Source organism: Uranotaenia lowii, chromosome 2 (genome assembly GCF_029784155.1).
Source record: "Uranotaenia lowii strain MFRU-FL chromosome 2, ASM2978415v1, whole genome shotgun sequence".
Classification (NCBI taxonomy): domain Eukaryota; kingdom Metazoa; phylum Arthropoda; class Insecta; order Diptera; family Culicidae; genus Uranotaenia; species Uranotaenia lowii.
In genome coordinates, this window is record NC_073692.1 from 307,106,628 (window position 1) to 307,127,865 (window position 21,238).

Consider the following 21,238-nt stretch of genomic DNA (forward strand, 5'->3'; position numbering starts at 1 on the left):
GCTTATGGGGTTTGTGCCAATCTTTAATTTTTTAAAAGTAATTTTTCCGCTGAACAACTTTGCCCAACAACTTCTATTCCCTTGAAGCAGCCGACAATATTTGTTGAGATGATTTTTTTATGTTTATTTAAAAAAATATAATGAACACGTAAATCTTGTACCTACATCAAAGCAAACTACGTGTACGGGACACAAATCGGTCGCGTCTCGACATCAAAATACAAAATTAAAATTTTCGCATAATGAATCTCAGTAAAATTCTTCAATTTCTATTGGCTATCAAGATAGAAGAGGTTGGTAATTGGACCGATCTCTGGCGTCGCTTCCGGTTTACCTTTGATACCGATAATCAGTTCCGGTTAGAGTGTATTGGTGTGTTGCTGGCGTTTGCTTTTACGGGAGCAATAACATTGTGGACGATTGTCAGTTTGTCCCGAAGAACGGTAAGTTCATTGAAATTTGAATGAAGTTTAAGTTTTTTGAACTCTTATTTTCATTTCGACAGCCGGAACTGGAACCACGAACGGCGTTGCTACTGCTTGAAGCCTTGGAAGACAACAGGAAATCGCTCAGGGAAGTCGTCCACATTCTGAAGGTAAACTTGATAAACTGAATGTCTAAACCGGCTAATATTTATTGATGAAACCCATCTTATAGCGACCAGTGCCGGAGCCGGCAATCGTTCCGTTGGCCCCGGAATATGCCGAAACTGAACCTAGCAAGCCAGCGGTTAAAGGCACCGAAATTCTTATGGGGCCAAAATTACTCAAAGATTCAGGTCGTCAACCATCACGTTTGCGCGAAAGAACCCATACAAGTCTCAAACTTAAAGCAACACCCAAAGATTCTCGACAATTTTTGAAAGATCGAGTTGAACAGTTAAAGCGTCCAGTTGTAACAAAATAAAAAAAAAAAATTAAAAAAATTAATTTATCTCTTCTGCTTAACCGAAGTTCTTTGTTTTCGTCCGAAACTCACCTGAAGCCGTCCCATCACTCCACAGGAATCCATCCGGCTGGCCACGTTGACCGTGTTGCTCCAGATGTCGTACTGTGGCTTCTGGGCTCCGATAACTCCCGCTATCACCGGGCCATGATTGAGGCCGATCCGCAATCTAAAGCGTTGGAATGATTCTCGATTGATCTGGTCCAGGGCCGTCATCAGGGCGATGGCGAACTCAACCAGCACTATCACATTGTGTTCCTCTGTGCGTTTCTCGTCCTGCGTTTTTTTTTGCAAAAGAAAACATTTTATTAGTTTCAAACTGTTCGAATTTGAAAGCATCTCCAATTGTGTTTCTTAAGGACCGTTTCTGCTTATTTATTTAAATTTATAATATACCTACTTGATATATGTATGTAGGTGAGAAAACGATTGATGAGTTGTTCAAAAAATATTGTTTATGACCTCGATTATAATCCACTTCTCTTACATTTGAAATTTTTAATGTTTAAGGAACAGTGATAGCATCGTAGTTTTATAATACTTTCAAACTGAATATCATGCAACAACAGGGTTAGATGCAACATTTGTATTCCATAGTACTTATTAATTTTTTATTTAAATATAATGTAATAAAGTCATCATTTAAGTTATCATTTAATGATAGCCAAATGATGATTACATAGTTTCTCACATTGTGAGATATTTTTTTAAAGTATTTGACTCTCATAGACAATTTGAAGGAATTAAGCAATAGATGGACAAGAGCAGCTGCCGAGCGCAAAAGTTGGCAGAGCTACTGCACTACTATTTCAGGCTTGCACGATGCAAGTAGGTTGAATAAAATCTTAGCCAAATCGATGTGAAGACATGAAACATGATACATGAGACATAAGACATGAGACAGGAGACACGAGACAGGAGACATAAGACATGAGACATGAGACATGAGACATGAGACATGAGACATGAGACATGAGACATGAGACATGAGACATGAGACATGAGACATGAGACATGAGACATGAGACATGAGACATGAGACATGAGACATGAGACATGAGACATGAGACATGAGACATGAGGCATGAGACATGAGACATGATACATGAGACATAAGACATCAGGTCTCAGGTCTCAAGTCTCAGGTCTCAGATCTCAGATCTCAGATCTCAGGTCTCAGGTCCGCAAGTTTCAAGTCTCATGTCTTCACTTCGATTTGGCTAAGGTTTTCCCATTTCTAAGTGTTTCCCGTTCAAATGGACTATTTTCTGTCCGTGTTTATTCGCGAAATCCGAGTAAAAAACCCGATTTAATACACTTAACAGTGGATTGGAGCCTTTCCTACAGAGTGTAAATTATCTTTTGATACATTATGACACAATGATAGATTTCTTATTTCTGAATCATACATATTTGATGGAAGAAAAATTCAAACTCAATTGAAAAACCCTATGTCCTCATTATGACCAGGAATGATGAAAAATGTTTTTAGATTTTCTGATGACCTCTTTTGAAGGGTCAATTAATTTTGCGCAATTAATTTTAAAAAGGGGTAATTGATTTCCGGTTCCAAGTTTTGGATCAGGGGTTGAAAAAAGGGGTCATCCATATCAACTGTTCACCTGTTTTGCGATACTGTCGTGATTATGCATTAGACTGTGATGGAATTTAGCTCATGAAAGTTTTGAGAAAAGGGCTATTGACTTCATGTGTCCAACTTGGGTTCGAGAGGCGGAAAATGGGGTCGTCCATATAAATTTTTCAATGTGTTCGCGATTTTGTCGTGAGTATGCGTCGGATTGACATGAAATTTTGTACATAGGTTTTTTTTTGTGACGAATAATTCATCTCGACTGTCTGAAAGCGCTGGTGTGGTCTAGTGGATAGGCTGGCACGAGTCTGGTAACCCAGGCGTACTGGGTTCGATTCCCGGTATCTGTAAGAAAAACTTTTGGGTTGGAATCCCATAAGTTGCCGACAGGTGAAATGTGTTTCTTTGTATAAATAATTAAATATTTCAGAGTGCATCTGGGGTTAATCTAGAGAGACTATTGCAAGCGGAGTGGATTGCCAACCATTGTAGATCTCTAAAGATTGGATGCCTTCCCTCGACGAACCATCGGCCGTGGAAGCCTGAGAAGCAATTCGAAGGTCAAGTCACACAGACATATTGCTACCGGAACCATACATACATACATACATACATACAATAATTCATCTCTACTGTCCAATTTCGGGCCAGGGGTCGTCCATATTATGTGTTTACTGTTTTATTGATAGTGTCGTTGTAATACATTGGATTGAATTGACAATTTGCAAATTGAAGTTATGAGGGTTATGTCAAGTATCAAGTTTTGGGTCAGGGGTCATCCGTTTTAGTTGGTCGCTGTTATTGCAATATTGTCACGAATAATAATATCATATTGAGATGAAATTTTGTTGATGAGATTTTTCAAGGCCAGGAAATTAATTTTATGTGCCCAATTCTCGATCAAGGTCGGAATAAAGAAGTCGGTCATAATTTCTAAATAGATTTTTATAAAACCTCAGCATTTTCGTATGAAAGTTATCAGTTTCTAGCATTTCCAATGAAATTATACGAAAATATTGCCAAAAAACAGAAATTTTGCCTAAAACATAAATAGGCTCATTTAGCCCGCACGAATTGAGATTCGGCAATTTTGACAACAGTTATTATAAAATCGATTTCTCAAAAACTAAAGGAAATTCCAACATGAAAATTACTCCAATGTATAGAAAACAGATGTCTGCTCATGTCAGGGCCGTAGGAAGAACTGACTCATGGGGGGGGTTTGTGACATATTTTTTCTATGACAGTTTTGCACTTAAAATTATTTTTTTTTTAATATTTAGCTGAGCTTCACGTCATTTTTTATAATTTCAAATTTTCTGCAAAACAAATTTAAAAAGGGAAAGATAAAACGATTTCACGTGTTTAAAAACAGAATTGAACACGACTTTTTAAATATAGGTATATCACTTAATCTTTGTCATGTTTAAATTCTCTCAATTTTTAAATAGCTCTTGGCGAACATTCGTTCTTACAACATTCTTGTTAAAACCGATGGTACTATTCGTCATCACTTCTATTTAAAAATCTTCTGGAGCTTACCACAGTGATAACTAAGATAGTGAAAAATATATTCAAAGAAATCACCGTCTTAGCGTTGAACGTTGATTCGCTAAACGACTTTCTCTGATTGTTTTTCCACAGTTAAAACTTGTCCTCAAAGCCTAGATCTTTTCCTTCAAACGGCAAAAACTCCGCTTTTTAAATTTAAGTTCTGTATTGGATCATTACATTGAGAGGTTGAACAAGGTTGCCGAAATCACAGAAAAATGCAGAGTTTCACATATCTATAGGCAACTATCTTCAAAAATATATTCTTGATTCTAGGCTTTTTATCCAGATTTTTATAATTTTTAATATTATTTAGATATCATTGAGGTAGAATTTCTAAAGCTATATTACGACTTTGGTAATACAAAATGCAACTGTTAAGTGAAATAACTCAATTTTTGGATTTTTTTTATAAATGTTCTGTCAAATTTCTAAAAAAAAGCATTACAGATAATCGTCAAAGACCTCTGTGGTCGAATCACAGAATTTCAGATATTTATTGTTTTTATCAAAAACTAATTATTTTTGTAGTTAACTTTGATGCCGGCTGATTCATGTTGATAAAAAGTCTAAAACCGTCAATATTCAGAAATAAACAAATTTTCATGAGGTTTTGTTTTTAATTTTTTTGCCAGTATTTGAATGCTATTTAACAGAACAAGCCTTTTTGCTGAATTTGATTGAATAATTTAAAAAAATATCTGCTGAGTATGTTTTTTATCATACAATTTTATTTTTTAAACCCCTCGATATTTTAACATAACTATATTGTATGGTGTTGCAGAATTACATTTTTGTTTTCCTTTATTAAATATGTTTTCGAAGTTAGTCATTGTAGTGAATAATTGTCTTCAAAATAATGAAAATTCTTGGTGTGTTGGTTAGATAGTTTATTGGGAATACCAGTAATAGACATCAATTTCAATCCTTGCATTTTTGTTGATTTGTCGAGTGAAGATGTCATATAGATCTGGGAAGGAGTTTTGTTCGATCTGAAATAAAGTATTTGTGCGAAATTATTTTGAATCAGTGTTGAGGATGGAGAAATTTTCAAAAAGTTCATTATCTTTTTCGAAAGGGAAAATATCAGTTAGAAATAAAACAAGAGTGCCAGCGTCGAAGGTTTGTTTTTCCGCCGATTGCTTGGATTTCTTCAAGGCGGAAGCAGGTTGCGGAAGAAGAGGTTTTGTTCAACAGAGGAATCATATCAGCTAAGTATAACTTAGAGCATTGATCATTTGAATTTGATTATATAAAACAGTTAAATAGCTTAACTCTATTATAGGGGATTCGTGGGGGGTAGGACAGGGCATCAAACGAACGGAAAACTGATATACAATGGATTGTGGGTTCAAGCCAGCCGGAGTATCTCGGCAAATTTGGGATCCTGAGTAGGTAACTTAGGTACCTTTCCAGGATGCTTCATTTGTTTCGAACAGTTTGAAGGGAGTAAGATGAGTCAAACCTGTCCCAAGCCAGTGGTAACGGACCCCTTGGTTGTGCTGCAAATATTTTTTATGAGTTAAGCATGAACAATATTTGAATGTGCGATCGAGACTTCCCGTACCGACTCGGGTCGAAGGACCTATCAGCCACTGGTGGGTCCAACATACATACATACATACATAACTATATTGTATGGTGTTGCTATATTATCATAATTTGTGAAATAATATGAAGAATAATTTAGAGAATCAGGGCGCAATGTTTAGCATGAATAAAATAAAATGGCTCTTTCTATTATGAACGTAGACAAGATAAGTCTTTTTTTACCTTCCAAAATGGTCTGCCCAAACAAACTACAATATTACGTTATGCCAATAAACAATGTTGCCTTAATGCCTTAAACAGAACATAGAAATGCTTAAAATGCCAGAAAAAGTCAACAATCAGAATGATCATGGGGCAAGTGCAGACAAGTGCATTTTTAACAACAATCCATTGTAGAAAAAAGTTAAGGCATAAAAATTTGAAAAAAACTTCGCGGGCCGCAGAAAAGGGTCTCGCGGGCCACATGCGGCCCGCGGGCCGCGGGTTGCTCATCCCTGTTCTATGTGATTATTCATTTTTAAGTTCGTTTTGTTAGTTAAATAGAGACTAGTCTTTCGTGTTAAATAGAAACTTTTTAAAATACAGTTGCGTTCAAAAAAGAATGAAATCGCGTGAAGCTGCGCACCCACTTCCAACTTTGACAAGCTGCCATTTCTCTCTCGGTTGATATTTTTTAATAAAAATTTCACACATTCTAGTTCAACTATTCAACTAACACTCTACGAAAATTGAAGTCTTTACAATGACGGAAGACAAAGACAGAGCTATTTCCGTAAAAAAGGGAAATTTGGAGTTGCTTCACTAAACTTGCTGTATCTTCGACAATTTTCATTGAAAAACCTTGAAATTTGATCCAAAGATGTAAAAATGTTTGATTTAATACCAGGCCAAGTTTCATCAAAATCGATGAACGTGATCAAAAATGGTGCCGGGTAGAAAATCAGGTTAATTATCGCCCAGCAGACGATTTCATTCTTTTTTGGACGAATGTTTGTTCGGGAAACATCGTAATTCATGTATTCTTGGTTTTTTTCTTTCACAAAATTAGAATTTATTACAAAGAAGGTTGTAAATTGATAGAAACTTCATTCCTGCTTTGTTTAGAAATAGAAATTGTTCCAACAGAGCTGGTATTGAAACACAAGACCGAATTGAATACTCGCTTTAATTGTATATCAAATTTGTTTAACGGGAAATTTGCAGGTCATTTCTGAATCTCTGTTTTTCTTATTTCGAACTCTGTTGAAACAATTTCACTTCAGAAACAAAGCACGAATGAAGTTTCTATCAATTTACAACATTCTTTGTGATAAATTTTGATTTGGTTAAAGAAAAAACCAAGAATGGATTACGATGTTTCCATAAAAACATTCGTCCAAAAAATAATGAAATCGTCTGCTGGGCGATAATTAACCTGATTTTCTACCCGGCACCATTTTTGATCACGTTCATCGATTTTGACGAAACATGGCTTGGTATTAGATCAAACATTTTTACATCTTTGGACCAAATTTCAAGGTTTTTCTATGGAAATTGTCGAAGATACAGCAAGTTTAGTGAAACAACTCCAAATTTCCCTTTTTTACGGAAATAGCTCTATCTTTATTTTTCGTCATTGTAAAGACTTCAAATTTCGTAGAGTGTTAGTTGAATAGTTGAACTAGAATGTGTGAAATTTTCATGAAAAAATATCAACCGAGAGAGAAATGGCAGCTTGTCAAATTTGAAAGTGGGTGCGCAGCTTCATGCGATTTCATTCTTTTTTGAACGCAACTGTACATCTAAAAATCTTTCAGGTGAGAATTGGAATATGTAAAAAGATTTCTTAAGCACTAAAATAGGAAACTTACTCTTAGCGGGTTGAGCAAATCCGGGCTTTTTTTTAATTAGTTTTTTTTTAAGAAAGCTATCAATTTCGAAAGAGAATCCTAAAAATAAATCCAATTTTCAAAGGTTAAAGTAAAAGATAAAAATTTTGCAGTATAAATCCGAATTATGCAAACTGGATGGATTTGGTGTTTGAAAATACTGCAGTATTGATAATGTTGAACAATATGCCAAACATATATAATTCCCTGCAATTTCTGTAAGAGAAGATACATGTTCCTTTATCATCAATCAATTTTCATTGAAAACCAATAGGAGACTGAAGTAGGCGTTGACAGAATCGGACGAATATATTTTTTTCCGCGTGTGTTAAAATCGTGGAAGGAAAAATTTTGTTGTTTGTTTTCATGTTTTCAATCATTGGAAGAATAGTTCCACAGGGCAGTTTCCAATTATTGCGAAGCTGGATCAACCTTTTAGGCCCTCGAATATCGATGCTGTTCTTCCCGGAATTCCCAAGTGCAAGTGAGCAAGCCTTGTGGGGCGTAGTGTTGTTCCAAAGGTCGGGTGTTGCCCAGCAGCCTACAAATGTCGGTTCCAGACTGCGGTCGAGTCAAAATTGGAGAAATTAAGGGGGCCGAAGCTAAGTATCCTTTACTTCATTCTTTAAAAAGCGAAATCAATATGATCAAAAAATGTTTGCGGCAGTTTTCGATGCATATTAATTGCTTTGGATAGGTATTTAGCATGGAGATTAACTTTCCCGCACCGTTTGGAAACTTTAGCTCAAATTCAAGTTATCATCCCTAACAAATGTTCGTAATTTTAATTTGAAATTTCTTATGTTGCTTGAATTATTTTGCGGCGATCTACTTGCGTGGCTTAAACAAACAAAAAATTGATTATTTGAGATTTTAAACTAAGAAATTTGAAATTTGTTATTTTGAAAAATTTTAAATTTTAAAATCTGTTACTAATTGGAAAAATAATCTAGATTTTGACAGGAGCTAGTTTTCGATAAATGATTGAAAATAGGTATTGATATACACTTCTCGATATTAGTATTTATTACGGATCGAGCGGACACCAATTATAACGATTCACCCAATACCGTTCGAAATAACGAAAAGCTTTATTCAAAATAGTTCGCAATCTACATCTAACACTATATCGCGCGGTATTTCGGAGTGTTTCCGTCACGATCATACGTAAATACAATCTTTATAAGCATCCATATATGGTTTAAAACATCCAAATAACCGGCCAAAAATTTGAGCAATAAAACAATAATAATTCTAACTTGGCTATGGCAACCAGATTGTAGAATTTAAATGAACTATTAAGAATGATCCGACAGTATATCAATTTAGAAATAGAAAGTGTGTAAGATAGAAAAACATCAGAAAGCTATAAAATGTTTTTCGTTCAATAAGTTCAAAAGAAATTAGATCAATTCCATTCACAAATAATAGTAGCGTAGAAAAGAGTTTCGAATTATCGATCACACTTGTCAAAAGTGTCTCCTGGTCATATCCTTCCACCCAAATCTCCAAACCAAAATTATTTGCTAGGATGCAGAGGTGACCTCGGTCCTAAGGCATGAATTATAAATCTTTCAATCCCTTTTCTCTCTTTCCATCTATCTTTTGACTACTAGGACGTGGCCGGCGCCGTTATTGATGTTTAAAGAGAGAGCATCAGTTTTGGACATTGTGAATGTGCTGCCAATCCCAGACACCATTCATTTGACCTCTGATCAAAGCTGATGGCCTCGGTCAATCACGGAGTAGCAACCATTGGCGATGCGGAATTCGTTCTTCTAGCCACGCTTGAAAACATGGAGTTCGAAATGCAAAAAAAAGAAGCAATAACATTATCCAAGTTATTGAATATTATGTATTGAAAAAAAACACCAATCATTTGTTGTCTCATCAGAATTTTTTTTTGTTAAAATTAATGGAGAAGCATTTCGTATTCAATGGTTTTAGGTGGATGTGAGTAGTCAATCAAGCTAAGCAAGCTAAGCTAAGCTAATCAATTTTCATTGAAAACCAATACAGACCCCGTTCGATTTTGGCAACATTCGATTTTGGCAACATCCGAGCAAAAATCGTTCGTTTTTGGCAACATCCAAAAAAGACGGTTTTTTGTCACTTTTGTATTTTTTATTTTCATTTCAAATTAATCCAAATTCATGTAAAACGTAATATTAGCATGAAATTTTTCAATTCGGCTTAATTATAATAGTTTTAAACAGTTAAAACATTATTTTTTCCATGTTTTACTGCTTAATACTAATATAATTGAGCCAAATTAAAAAATTGTATGCTAATATAAGGTTTTGCATCAATTTTGACTAATTTTAAATGAAAATCACAAATAAAAACGTGACAAAAAACCGTTCGATATTGGCAACATTCGATTTTGGCAACATAAAATTTACGGGCGTGTTGCCAAAAACGAACGGGGTCTGTACCTGTGGATGGATTTTTTTTTGCAAAATTAACTATAATTCTACTAAATTTTTGTCATTTTCAGGTGAATTCAACAAACGAAGTGACTTTGGTTCAATTTTAAAATCGAACTAACAATCAGAATTATCATTCAGCGATCTCTAGCAATTTAAATCGTTACCAGAACAGTCGTCTTGATAAATTAATTTTGATTATGGAACTCATTTACGAGCTGAATCTGCATCTGAATTTTTTAGCGTGAGTTAAATATTTTCAATCTGTTTCGGATTTTCAAAACGTTTTCTAAAATGAACATTAAATCGGTTCCTGAATTTATAAATATGATCCATTTTTTATGTATGGGGATCAACTGATTTTTGTGTTTTTCCTGGGAAATTCCGGCATGCAGTCTATTTTAGAGTAAAAAAGATTTTTTTTATTTATCCAACGTTTCAATCCGTTTTGGAACTTCTTCAGGGACTAAAAGAAAAACAGCTTTTCAAGACCAGCCAAGTCGACAACAATATGAAAACGACACTTTTCAGGTACACATCTCACAACAAATATTTTGTAATCGGCCACTAATAACTTAAAATTACAATTTTTTTGTCCATGAAGAAGATCCAAAACGGATAAACTAATTTTTCTTTTGATTTTTGAAGTAAATGTATGTATAAAACTTCCCTGAGATTTCGGTTTGATACTAAACATTAAAAGAAAATTGGCATGACACCATGTCTTCCATAGAAGAGTTTTGATTAGTTAGGGAGCTTTTGGAAAGCTTTTGAAAAGGGCCATACATTTGTCCTTACTACAAAACGTCAAACATTTACCTTGCATCGCGGATGACAGCTAATCGGAGTGAAATTAGAGTAAAGGCTATCGCTTTCACTGTGAGTCATTCTGAAAACCAATTTTGTAGGAGATGGACGTAGTTCAGTCGTTTAAACAAAAATAAATTTTGAACTAGTTGTGATGATGTATACTTTCGTGAAACGACGAAGCGGTTTGTACTCCAAAACGTGCTTGATTAGGTGATCACGACATAAACTAGATAAATATGGGAGAAACTATGTCATCATTAGTTTGTTATCATTAAATGACAATTCGTTTACATTTTATAAAAAAAGGGTTACATAAATGTTGCATCTAACCTCGCTGTTAAATGATGGCTCGTGTGACGGTATGCTTTACATATTTTGGAAATATTAATTCATTTAGCTTACAGCTGGCTTATATAATTTTCGACCAATGATTTAGCTTATCATCCTTGAATTAAATAATAAAGGGTGACATCAAAAGAGTTTTACAGCTAACCAAGTGCCCCCCTAAAAAAGGTCAAGATGTCTCTCTTGAAGTTATGTACATGCGAATCGTTATTGTCATCAACTCGGAGCAGCCGAAATACTTACCAGGTCATTATTTTTCTGCCCAGCCAAACATGAAAGGAGGGAAAAATGAAAGGAAAGAAAAATAAAGAAAAAGGTATTATTAAATCGGTAGAAATATGTCTCGTTGATCAAATTATACGGCGCATATATGATGATAAACAAAGAAACACAAATACAAGAGACGCCTACCATCATGGGTAGGAGCTGCGTGTATCTACTTTAACGTTGGTCTCTGTCTCGAGGAGGATATCACAGATTGATGGACGTTATGTTAAATTTAGTTTGCTTTAACTTCAAATTTGTGTTAACTTTTTCAAAAAAATTAAAAACCAAAAATGCTAAAGAAGTTTTTTGATTTACTCCAAGAAGTAGTTTAGCAATTTTTCACTTAAAGGAGTCACATCGAAAACATTTTAAGTGTTCAAAACAGATAAGAGCTTCTATATACATATTTGTTATTTTTTCATAACACTCTATTATATCAGATCTCTAAAAAGAAAGAACATTTTCAAGAGGGCCTTCGTTTGTTTCGTCTTAATTCTCTTCCGGATACATCCATTCTTCTTTGTTGGAACCATTAAAGAGAAAGTAAAGCCGGGCATTTTTTTTCTCATTTCGTCGGTTCATTGAAAAGCCCAAGCGTCTTTACACTACCGCGCTGCAAAAAGAAAGCGACGAAAAAAGGAAGTGCCAGCCAAGGAACTGGGACTAAAGTTGGACAAATGGCCAACATATTTCGCCCGCAAGCCAAAAAGGGATATTTACGGACATAATGGACGTGCCGGTTCGATGATGATGATGGTGATAGCGACTGTTTTTTTAGCTTTTTGGCGGTGGAGGTTTTTTTTCTCGTTTTTGTCCTGGCTTATGGGCAGTTTGAATTTTAGTAGACGAAGAGTACATATTGACCAGCCGATGTTTTTTGACTCTCCGGTAGTAACTTGAATCCTGCTATTTATTAAGACTATAATAGCTCCGAAACTGCTCGCAATGGGATTGGAATTTGCGAGGAATAATCCAAAAATATGTAATTTCTGAACGGAATTCAATTCTATGGTCACATTAGGACGAATAATTGAGATCATCTGTAATACACAAAGGCTAGTCAACGCGGTATAAAATTCGTTGTAAGGTTTTTTACGCAGTAATATGAACCGCGTCTCATGTCTCATGTCTCATGTAAATCTCATGTCTCATGTCTCAGGTCTAAGGGTTCAGGTCTCAAGTCTCATGTCTCATGTCTCAAGTCTCAGGTCTCAGGTCTTAGGTTTTAGGTCTCATGTCTCAGGTCTCAGGTCTCAGGTGTCATGTCTCAGGTCTCAGGTCTCATGTCTCAGGTCTCAGGTTTTATGCCTCAGGTCTCATGCCTCATGTCTCAAGTCTCAGGTCTCAAAAAGATTCTTAGTGTTTTCCTTTGAAAAGGATTTTCTTTCAAATACCGCGTTAATTCCGAAAACTTCGTTAATTTCCGGAAACCGCGTTAAAAAGCCGTGTAAAATAAACCGCACAAAAAACCGAAAATTTTGGAAATTCATTTATTTCTAACGGCTCGGGCTTTAAAATTGTAATGAGCCAAAATCTGTTTTTTGATATTTTCACATGGAATTCTTATGTCGAGATTACAATATTTTTTAAGAAAAAAAAAATGGATTGTTAAGATGAAATTGTTTAAAAGATGTTTTGTGTTTACCGACGTGTGTTAAAATATTTTTGTAAAAAAAAACCATGCTAGAATGATGAGATGAAAGTCATACGAAATTATATTAATTTGATTCCGGAAAAACCACATCCCCGACCGCGACTTACCGTTGCTCCCTCCTCCTTGCCCGGCCTCAGCCCGGACGCAATCATGTAGGTGCTGCCGATGGTTTTGATCTTCTCGATGCCACTGAACTTGGGCTTGAGCAGCAGCTTGTCGAAGTCGCAGATAATCTCGTTGAGCAACCGCAGGCACTCGAGGCCCTGTTTGTTGACGTCGGTTTCGTCGTAAAATTCCTTGTAGTTGGGAATCGAGGCAAACATGACGGCCACCGACGAGTAGCTCTCGTGATACAGCTCCTGCACGGCCCGCTCCTTCTTGAGGAAGTGCCCGGCCACGTGGGCTGGCAGGATGTTTTCCAGCAGAATCTTCCGGAAGGCAGCGGAAATGCGGAAAAGAGAAGAAAATAAAGGAAATGCTTGAGCGCGAGAGAGGAAGTTCTGAACAACCACAAACCAGACCCAGGCCCAGAGAAGCCGGAAGCTATGAGCAATTTCAAGTTTTAGCACAGCATATACAGGATGGTGGATAGATAGATGGAAAAGTTGATCCCCAGCGGCAGTCGGCAGGTGGGATGTTTTGTTGACTTGGTTTTTATCGGCACTCAACAGGTATGCCGGAGCACTACAGTACAGAGCAGTGTGGTGGTCGTTAAATTATAGTGTTTTTAGACATCCGACACTATTGAGTTGAGGTTTTTTTGAGCGATGCTTTGAATTTAAAGCTCTCTGGAGCCACCAATTTCGAGAAGATTTTTTCCGACCATATGAGATTGTGGGAACGTGTTACGCGAGTACTCTGAGTTGAATTCATAAATCATATGGGATCTTTGGAACGACCTTACAAACTCTCTGAAATAATATACACTATTACACATTCACTCACACATAACAGGGAAACTGTTTATGAAAATTTACCACTTTTCTTCAAACCCAAAATAATATAAAAATCCCAACGATGCATGTTCATTTCTTTCACGTTTCTAGAATTTTTTGAACGATAATCCTACGACATCTATGATTTTTTACGAGGATTCTCAGAACATTCTTTTGAGGAATCCAAAATTTCAAGTTCAAATAATAAATTTCTATTAAAATACTAGCAGACCCGGTAAACTTCGTCTTACCATGTTAAAATTGGAGTCTATTTCCATTTTTTTTCGCTGTTTGACTTAAAAAAAGCATCAAATTGGAGTTGTTAATCGTCTTGCTTTCTTGAACATGTCCTAGTTTTTTTTTAACATATCCATCTTTTCCGTTTGCTCGAATTGTCCCGCTTAATTATATCGGAATCAAATCTAGGAATTTTAACTCCATTCTACGGGTCTTTTCATAAATTATTAAAAAAATCTCTCCAATTAATTATACATGCATCTTACATGAATCCTTTTCATTTACATTTCTTTGATTCGGATGCTTTGAATATTTCCGAATGGTGACAGGTATCAGCTACCCGTTGCAAATTCGATTTTTTCAGCACTCAACGTTACCATCAAACTTGGCAAGCCTCATGCTAAAAAAATCCACTCTTCATAACATGTTCCATAAATAACATATGTTGATTATATCTATGTTTCATTTATTGTATACCAATTAACTGCCGCTTTGCTCGAGTTCACTTTAGGGATTAAATTGAAATCAAAATTATCTCATTTATTCATTGTAAATTCATTGCATTATTTCATTCATTCATTGCATATGAAACTTTATGGAAGAAGAATTTTGAATATCGGGAAAATTTTTGGAGTGTTTGCCCAATATTCTGCCTAGCGCAGCACTTTTAGCTCCCGAGTAGCTTTGGATGGTATATTTTTTAAAACTGAAGAAATAAAAACATTAGAGAAGATTTATTGCAAACCATTTTCAAGCAGCTTTACTTTCCTCACCTTTAGAAGCAGTGGTTATTTATATCCATATTTTCATCAAAATCATGTCAAAAAAAGTTCGTTTGTTTTTTTTATTTGTTTGAGCAAAAAATGCAAATTAAATCAAGAAGACTTGATTTATTGGGCTAATGTTCAAAGGAATTTCATTTGGTTTTGAAAAGAGAAAATATAGGTTTAAATTTTTTATTATTCAACCGAATTAAAGCATTTTTATTTTCTTTTTTAACCTTAAAGACATACCTGCCAATTTAAACTATTTTTGTCTGATTTAAAATTTTCCTAAACAGTGCTGAAGGTGATTTGCGATTCTATTTAAGATTATGTGATATTTAAATACATAAAAAAGAACTTATCTTTTAAGGCTACGATGATTTCATGAGTTCTTTTTTCTGGAAATTTTCATGTAAATTGACCTCGACATTTAAAAATTTTAAATATCCGCTTCAGATTTAACACTCGGAATACCTTATCTGACTATTTTAGAGAAAAATTGGTATTTGTTTGGCTAAAAGGCGCGTTGCCACTTGTTCAACGTGTGAGATGACAGGAGTTAATATTATTTGCAACACTTTTAGGTCATAATAAAAACTTATCAAAAAAAAAATTCTTCTGGAATATCAATCACAAAAAAAAAATTTCAACAAAAATCGGATCTAAAGTCTCTTCTCTGTAGCCAAAATATTTTGAACAAAAACACACATTTTTATTAAGTACGTACTTGAATTCTGTGTAAACAAACAGGGAACCTGTAAACAGTTTTTTGGTGAACGATTTAAAAAAAAAAACAGTTTATTTAGTCAGATTGTTTATTTGGGTCCAACGATTAATAAATTAAAAAGTCATGTATACAATTTTTGTAAATGTTGAACGTTTGCACTTTTTTGCATTTGGCCTTTAAATGAACATCAATCCTATATAATCCATTTTAAAGGACAGGCTCTTGTTCAGTTCATGTGTCTGTTCATTTGCAGCGGATTTTGCGGTTGTTCTATAAATTTAAAGGCGCTTGATACAACTTCTGTGAAGCACATTTGTACATGTTCGAAAAATATTTCTAGCGTATTAGATTATAAACCTAATCTTTCCATTTTTCTTTTATCAAATGTCCGCAAAGAGTCATACCATTATTTCATACGCATCTGTACTAAATTCATATTATTCAGACAACAATTCCTTCTTTAAATAACACGAATTAAAGTTTAATTATTTCAAATCGTTTAAATGGTTTTGATTTGATCAGCAAAATATCAATCTGGATCAAATGTAGGCGTCATTCATTAATATGTGCTGTACAAATGATCTAGGAATCAAGAAGAAAAAAACACATCTAGGCTTCATATGGCCACCACATGCATTGAAGTAATGCTTGGTTGAGAAATGCGCGCCCAAATATTCCCACTAAACAGTATGCTATGCCATAGTTACTAACCTCTTACGACGTTTGCTGGCGACGCCTCAACCATGGAGATGAAAAACAAACCGCCCGCCCGGCGCCCAAAGGAAAGAAAATCTTGAAAAAATTGAAGGCCATGACTTTAATTTGATTCAATTTATTACAAATTCAATGATTACGGACAATTGATGCGACTTTTTGTTGTTTTTATTCGATATAAACCGATTCGCATGCCCACAGAATATTCTAAAAATCATTTCATTTGAATCGGTTGGGTCATTTCGGAGGAGTAGTACTACAAACACCGTTACAAGAGAATTTTATATAATAGATAAAACTAGAAATAGCTAGCTAGCTTACATTTGTAATTTGATTAGGTACCTACAGTGAAAGGCAAAATAAAGTGTCCAAATTATTTTTTTATTATTTCTTTTATTTTTCTGGTTAAAATTCAACGAAAACACATCGAAATCATTTATAAAATATTGTTTATTTTGTTCTTTTCAATTTTTGTTAAGGGGGGGGTAGGGTCTAACACTTTCAAAAAATCGATTTTTTTATTTTTTTATTTTCTTATTGTAAAACATTTCAAGAATGTTGTGTCAAATTTTCAAGTCAATTGAAGCAAAACTGTAGAAGTTATAGGCCTTTATCTCCTCCTATCTAATACTGCAAGAAAGCAAGAGCAGAAACTTCAAACGCGTTTTTCTCGAAAGCACATTTTTAAAGTCCGTGGACATCGTCATTTGAAAACTACTTATCCGATTCTTTTCAAATTTGGAACACATTTTCTACATATAAAATACCAGACCCCAACGTTTTTCTTTTTTGATTTTTTTACTTTGGGGAGATTTTAGAGGTGAAAAATGACGGATTTTTAAGTGAAAAATCGTAGTTTTTACTTAAAACAGCCACAAAAATTTCATAAAAATATTTTTAAGTTAAATAAAAACGTTGGGGTCCAGAAAAACATCTATTACAAATATTTTGCTCTGATTTTTTGATTTCAGATGATTCTGTGCTGAGATACAGTGTCCACCGCAAATCCTGTTTTCTAAAAGGCATCCTCGAAAATGCCCCGTCACCGGCTCATTTTTCAATATTTTTCTACGAAAAAATTACTAAATGTTCTTTCAACAATGCTTTGTATAATGCAGAAAATTTGAATACATTTGTTTGAACGATAGCTCTAGAAAAAAATCGTGAAAATGGTGTTTTTTTATACCCGTTAGACCCTACCCCCCCCTTAATGTTGCGCTGGTAAAAAAGAACGTTTTTCTGATAGAAAAAAAACAGTTAATATTATGCGTGTCGTGCGCTTTTTGGTTGGAAATATTCTAATGGATTTTAGTTTGCGTTTGCTTATCACGACCCGCATCATTATTTCGTGAGATTTGCTTAACTCTCTGCCTTAATCACCTCCCACCGTAGGACTCGGAGAGCAAACAAGTAAGTTCTGCTGGACGCGTTCTGCTTGTGGTTCTAGACATTCAGGAATAATTTTACGTTTAGAATTTTCATATTTTTTTGAAATCTCAAAGCGTAAATTGTTGCACCTCATTAGAATGTAAGTTAAATTCTCTTGCCAACGGATATAGTTTTTATTACTTCAAATGGCGTGCAACCTAACGCTGAACTAAAAAAATAAATGAAATTTCAATTTGTAAAAAAATCGTGTCAAGTAGTCAACTTTGAAAAATTGTAGTTGTCGTTGTAATACAACATAAATACAACATAATGTTAGAATAAGAATGAATTTTGTAGTCATTTTTTTTTCAACTTTACCACCCCTCAAACAGTCATTACTAGCAATCGAATGAAAAGTAGTTTTTTTCAGATCACTTTTTTAGAACTTTTTGTGACCCTTACATTAAAAAAATTCTTGACTTCATTATGCAGACGCTTTCAAATGCATAATATAGATACTTTTATGAGTATGTAATGCATGAGCTACCTTTATTTTTCTGAGACATACTTTTTTTTATTTTTTTTCTTTTCCGCTCAATAACGAGAAAACTAGTAGATGTAGCTGTATATAATGTTCGAAAGATTTTTTACTGACATCACAAGGTTTCTAGTGATATAAGTTTCATGTGAAATTCATAATTATTCAAACGACTTCGATAGATTTTACTTTTGGAGTGTCAAATTGACACTCTTAGTCGAAAAAGGGTGTTTTTTTTTGTACAGGCTACCAGCACAGAGAAACAGACAGGACACTTAGTAGAAACATCATGAGATTTTTCGCAAGAGATGACTCTGCCACGTAGTGTCGACATTGCCTACCAATCCCTTTTGCATATTTAAAAATGATCTAGGTTGCCTATGATATTTATTGTGATGCTACAAAAAGTGTAAACAAACAGATTTTTTTCATTTGTGTAAGCAATTTTCGGGACCTTTGAAGTGTGTGTAGAATAAATCGATCAATGGTGAATAACTTTTTCTGCGGCATTCTCCAGGATCAAATTGAAGGCTTTCTGTAAAGCGACTCGTTTATTAAATCGCTTAAATTAAAAAAAAATGCTGTCTCAGAATTAGAGTTGTGTGAGATTAAACCATTAATGATTTAATAAATCAATTTATTTTGCAGAAAGTTCAACGAAATCGTTAGTTCCAGGACAAGACTTCGACGGTCTAATGCTCGTCGACCCAGCTGGAATACATGTACTTTGCGATATGAGCAACTTGCCTATCAAAATCAGATCACTTCCCGTGTGTTTTTTTCGGTTCCGGCAGATTTTGGCAATCTCGTTTTCCAGTTTTTCATTCATCAGTTTTCGCTTAATATGATTAAAAGCTCTTTTCAAGTCTTAAATAAGTGAAATATGATTTTTTCTTGTATTGTATGTTATCCGTGCTTTCTAATAAGAAGAAATGAAAACTTTAAAGGTAACCCTTCAATCGTTCATTAGTTAGACAAATCAAAATGGTGATTTTCTTAATCAGAATACATATTAATAACAAATGGTAACATATTTTTTTTTCAAATGTGCTATTTATTTCAACCAAATAAGTGATCATATTTTTTTTTATTTATCCAAGGCTCGGATACTCAAACTATAACGTCTTGTTCATGCGGGGATTTATTTAAGGACTATTTAACAAATGTATGTTATGATTTACTTGGTCAGCATTGCAACGCAGAACCTGGGAATCATTCAAAGCATTTCTGAAGCGATTCACGTTTCGAGTACAAGGCCAGCGATCAAAAGCGCCAAAGTTTTTCTCGGATTTTTCAACACCACTATTAACCTGAACAGTGCCTCGACTGGGTCCAAACAAAAGTAAATATTCAGATATCATCCGCTCTTAGCTGGTGAGCATTTTTCCTCGTTCGCAGGCCATTTCCTCTTTCTTGATATTTCTAGAATATTATTGCATATAAAATAAATAATTTTAATCGGATCATATTTCAAATCTATGTACTTACTTTCTGAGACTTTAAGATAATTTCGAAATTTTGTTGAAGCTCTCAAATCCTTCCACTCTAAAAAGTATTTTATTGGCAAAGTTTCTCTGGTTGTCACGGAAAGGTAAATAAAAACAATGAAAGTAAAAGGCTACCATGATTAAAATTATAATTTTAAAGTCGTTAAGTGGTGCTATCTGGTGGCGACATTGCCTAGCTGATTCATCGTTTTGCGAAGAATGAAAATGAAGTGTCCCGTCTGTTTGTCTGTGCTACCAGGATTCTTCCATAAAAAAGTAAATATGCAATATTAAAGAGCTTTGGAATTCATTTAGGGTCCCCGAAGAAAATTTTGTTTTTTGAAGCTTCTGAAAAATGTTACAAGCATTCAAACTTGCAAAAATGTCATATTGACACTCTAATGCGGATGAGGGTTAAGGAAAATTTTTATGACGTGTTCTTTCGGTATTTAAACACACATAACATTAGTCGTAATAATCGTAATAATGTACAATGATCAGCCAATTCTAGTGGCCTTCATTCTGACTATATCATCTGAAACTTGTTGAGGTTGATGAAAGCTTGGAATGCGCATTTTCGTTTGTGATGAAGCTTAATTTCTTCGTGTTTGCTGAGGAAAGTCCGATGACTGCAGTCTTCTAGAAATTTTCAAGAGCGGTTTATCCGTAACGAATTTTGTTAACTCTGGATTGAATGACGTAAATAAAGATTACCTTAGGAGAGATATCTGGGAGGCAGAGATTGGTAAATAAAACAAGTAGGTACTTTATTCGGCGTTGAATGAAGTTTTTGCTGAGAACTATGTCTCTAGGATTAAACACCATTTCCACTGAATTCAATTGCAATTGTTAGTCTATGGATACTGTCCTTATATGAACTACAAATACTCTTTTTTATTTTATTGAAAGAGGATACTTACAAATAAATATTATTTAATCAAGAACAAATTAATTGTCGAAAACATTTATTCTCATCGAATCACCAAAAACGTTTATTCACAGTTAGTACTTTTATTTGAACCCTAAGAATTCAGCGATTAATGATGTGGACTGATTTGCGATTCTTTTGAAGTTCGAGTGTGAATGCAACAAAGTAATTTTTATTTCTCAGATGAAATTAGCTGCGTTAATTTATATCATTTTAAAGGACCGTTATACTCAGAGCCAACACTCAAAGTTCTTTAAAAACAGGTTATGTTATCTCAAAAAGAGGTTAAACGAGTTTAAGTTCTCGATTATGAAATCATCTGTCAGTAAGTATCATTATGCCTACATCCACTGCTCCAATAAAACAGTTTTTCAACTAGGCATGAACGGTAATTTTAAAAGAGCAATAAGTGGTTTAGTAAAAACAGGAAAGTACATATGTGTTTTATTGTAGCTTTACCAATATTTCTGCAATTTTTTAACAACACTCTTGGTATAGTGTTTTACTCAAGTTTCCGTATAACTTCCAGGGC

The 21,238-nt window shown here is 34.5% G+C and overlaps 2 protein-coding genes across 4 annotated transcripts in view; one reads left to right on the top strand and one right to left on the bottom strand.

The window, feature by feature from the left end:
• Positions 1-21,238, bottom strand: part of LOC129748880 (adenylate cyclase type 2) — a 289,164-nt gene that overhangs the window by 47,670 nt on the left and 220,256 nt on the right. For all 3 annotated transcript variants that reach the window (XM_055743660.1, XM_055743661.1, XM_055743662.1), the window contains 3 exons: positions 13,116-13,436; positions 11,331-11,345; positions 979-1,221 (listed from right to left, as the gene is read on the bottom strand). In XM_055743660.1, the coding sequence (XP_055599635.1) occupies positions 979-1,221; positions 11,331-11,345; positions 13,116-13,436 (579 nt within the window). The remainder of the gene's footprint in view (positions 1-978; positions 1,222-11,330; positions 11,346-13,115; positions 13,437-21,238) is intronic.
• On the top strand, positions 177-959 carry LOC129748883 (uncharacterized). Its single transcript, XM_055743665.1, has 3 exons — positions 177-443; positions 506-595; positions 658-959. Exons 1-3 carry the CDS (start codon positions 243-245, stop codon positions 904-906), a joined length of 540 nt encoding a protein of 179 aa, XP_055599640.1. The 5' UTR covers positions 177-242; the 3' UTR covers positions 907-959.

What these genes read in the sequence shown, in the direction of transcription:
- LOC129748883 (XM_055743665.1), top strand. Translation starts at nt 243, where the DNA reads ATGAATCTCAGTAAAATTCTTCAATTTCTATTGGCTATCAAGATAGAA. An exon ending in TCAGTTTGTCCCGAAGAACG is followed by an intron (nt 444 to 505) that starts GTAAGTTCATTG and finishes TCATTTCGACAG; the next exon opens with CCGGAACTGGAACCACGAAC. An exon ending in AAGTCGTCCACATTCTGAAG is followed by an intron (nt 596 to 657) that starts GTAAACTTGATA and finishes CCCATCTTATAG; the next exon opens with CGACCAGTGCCGGAGCCGGC.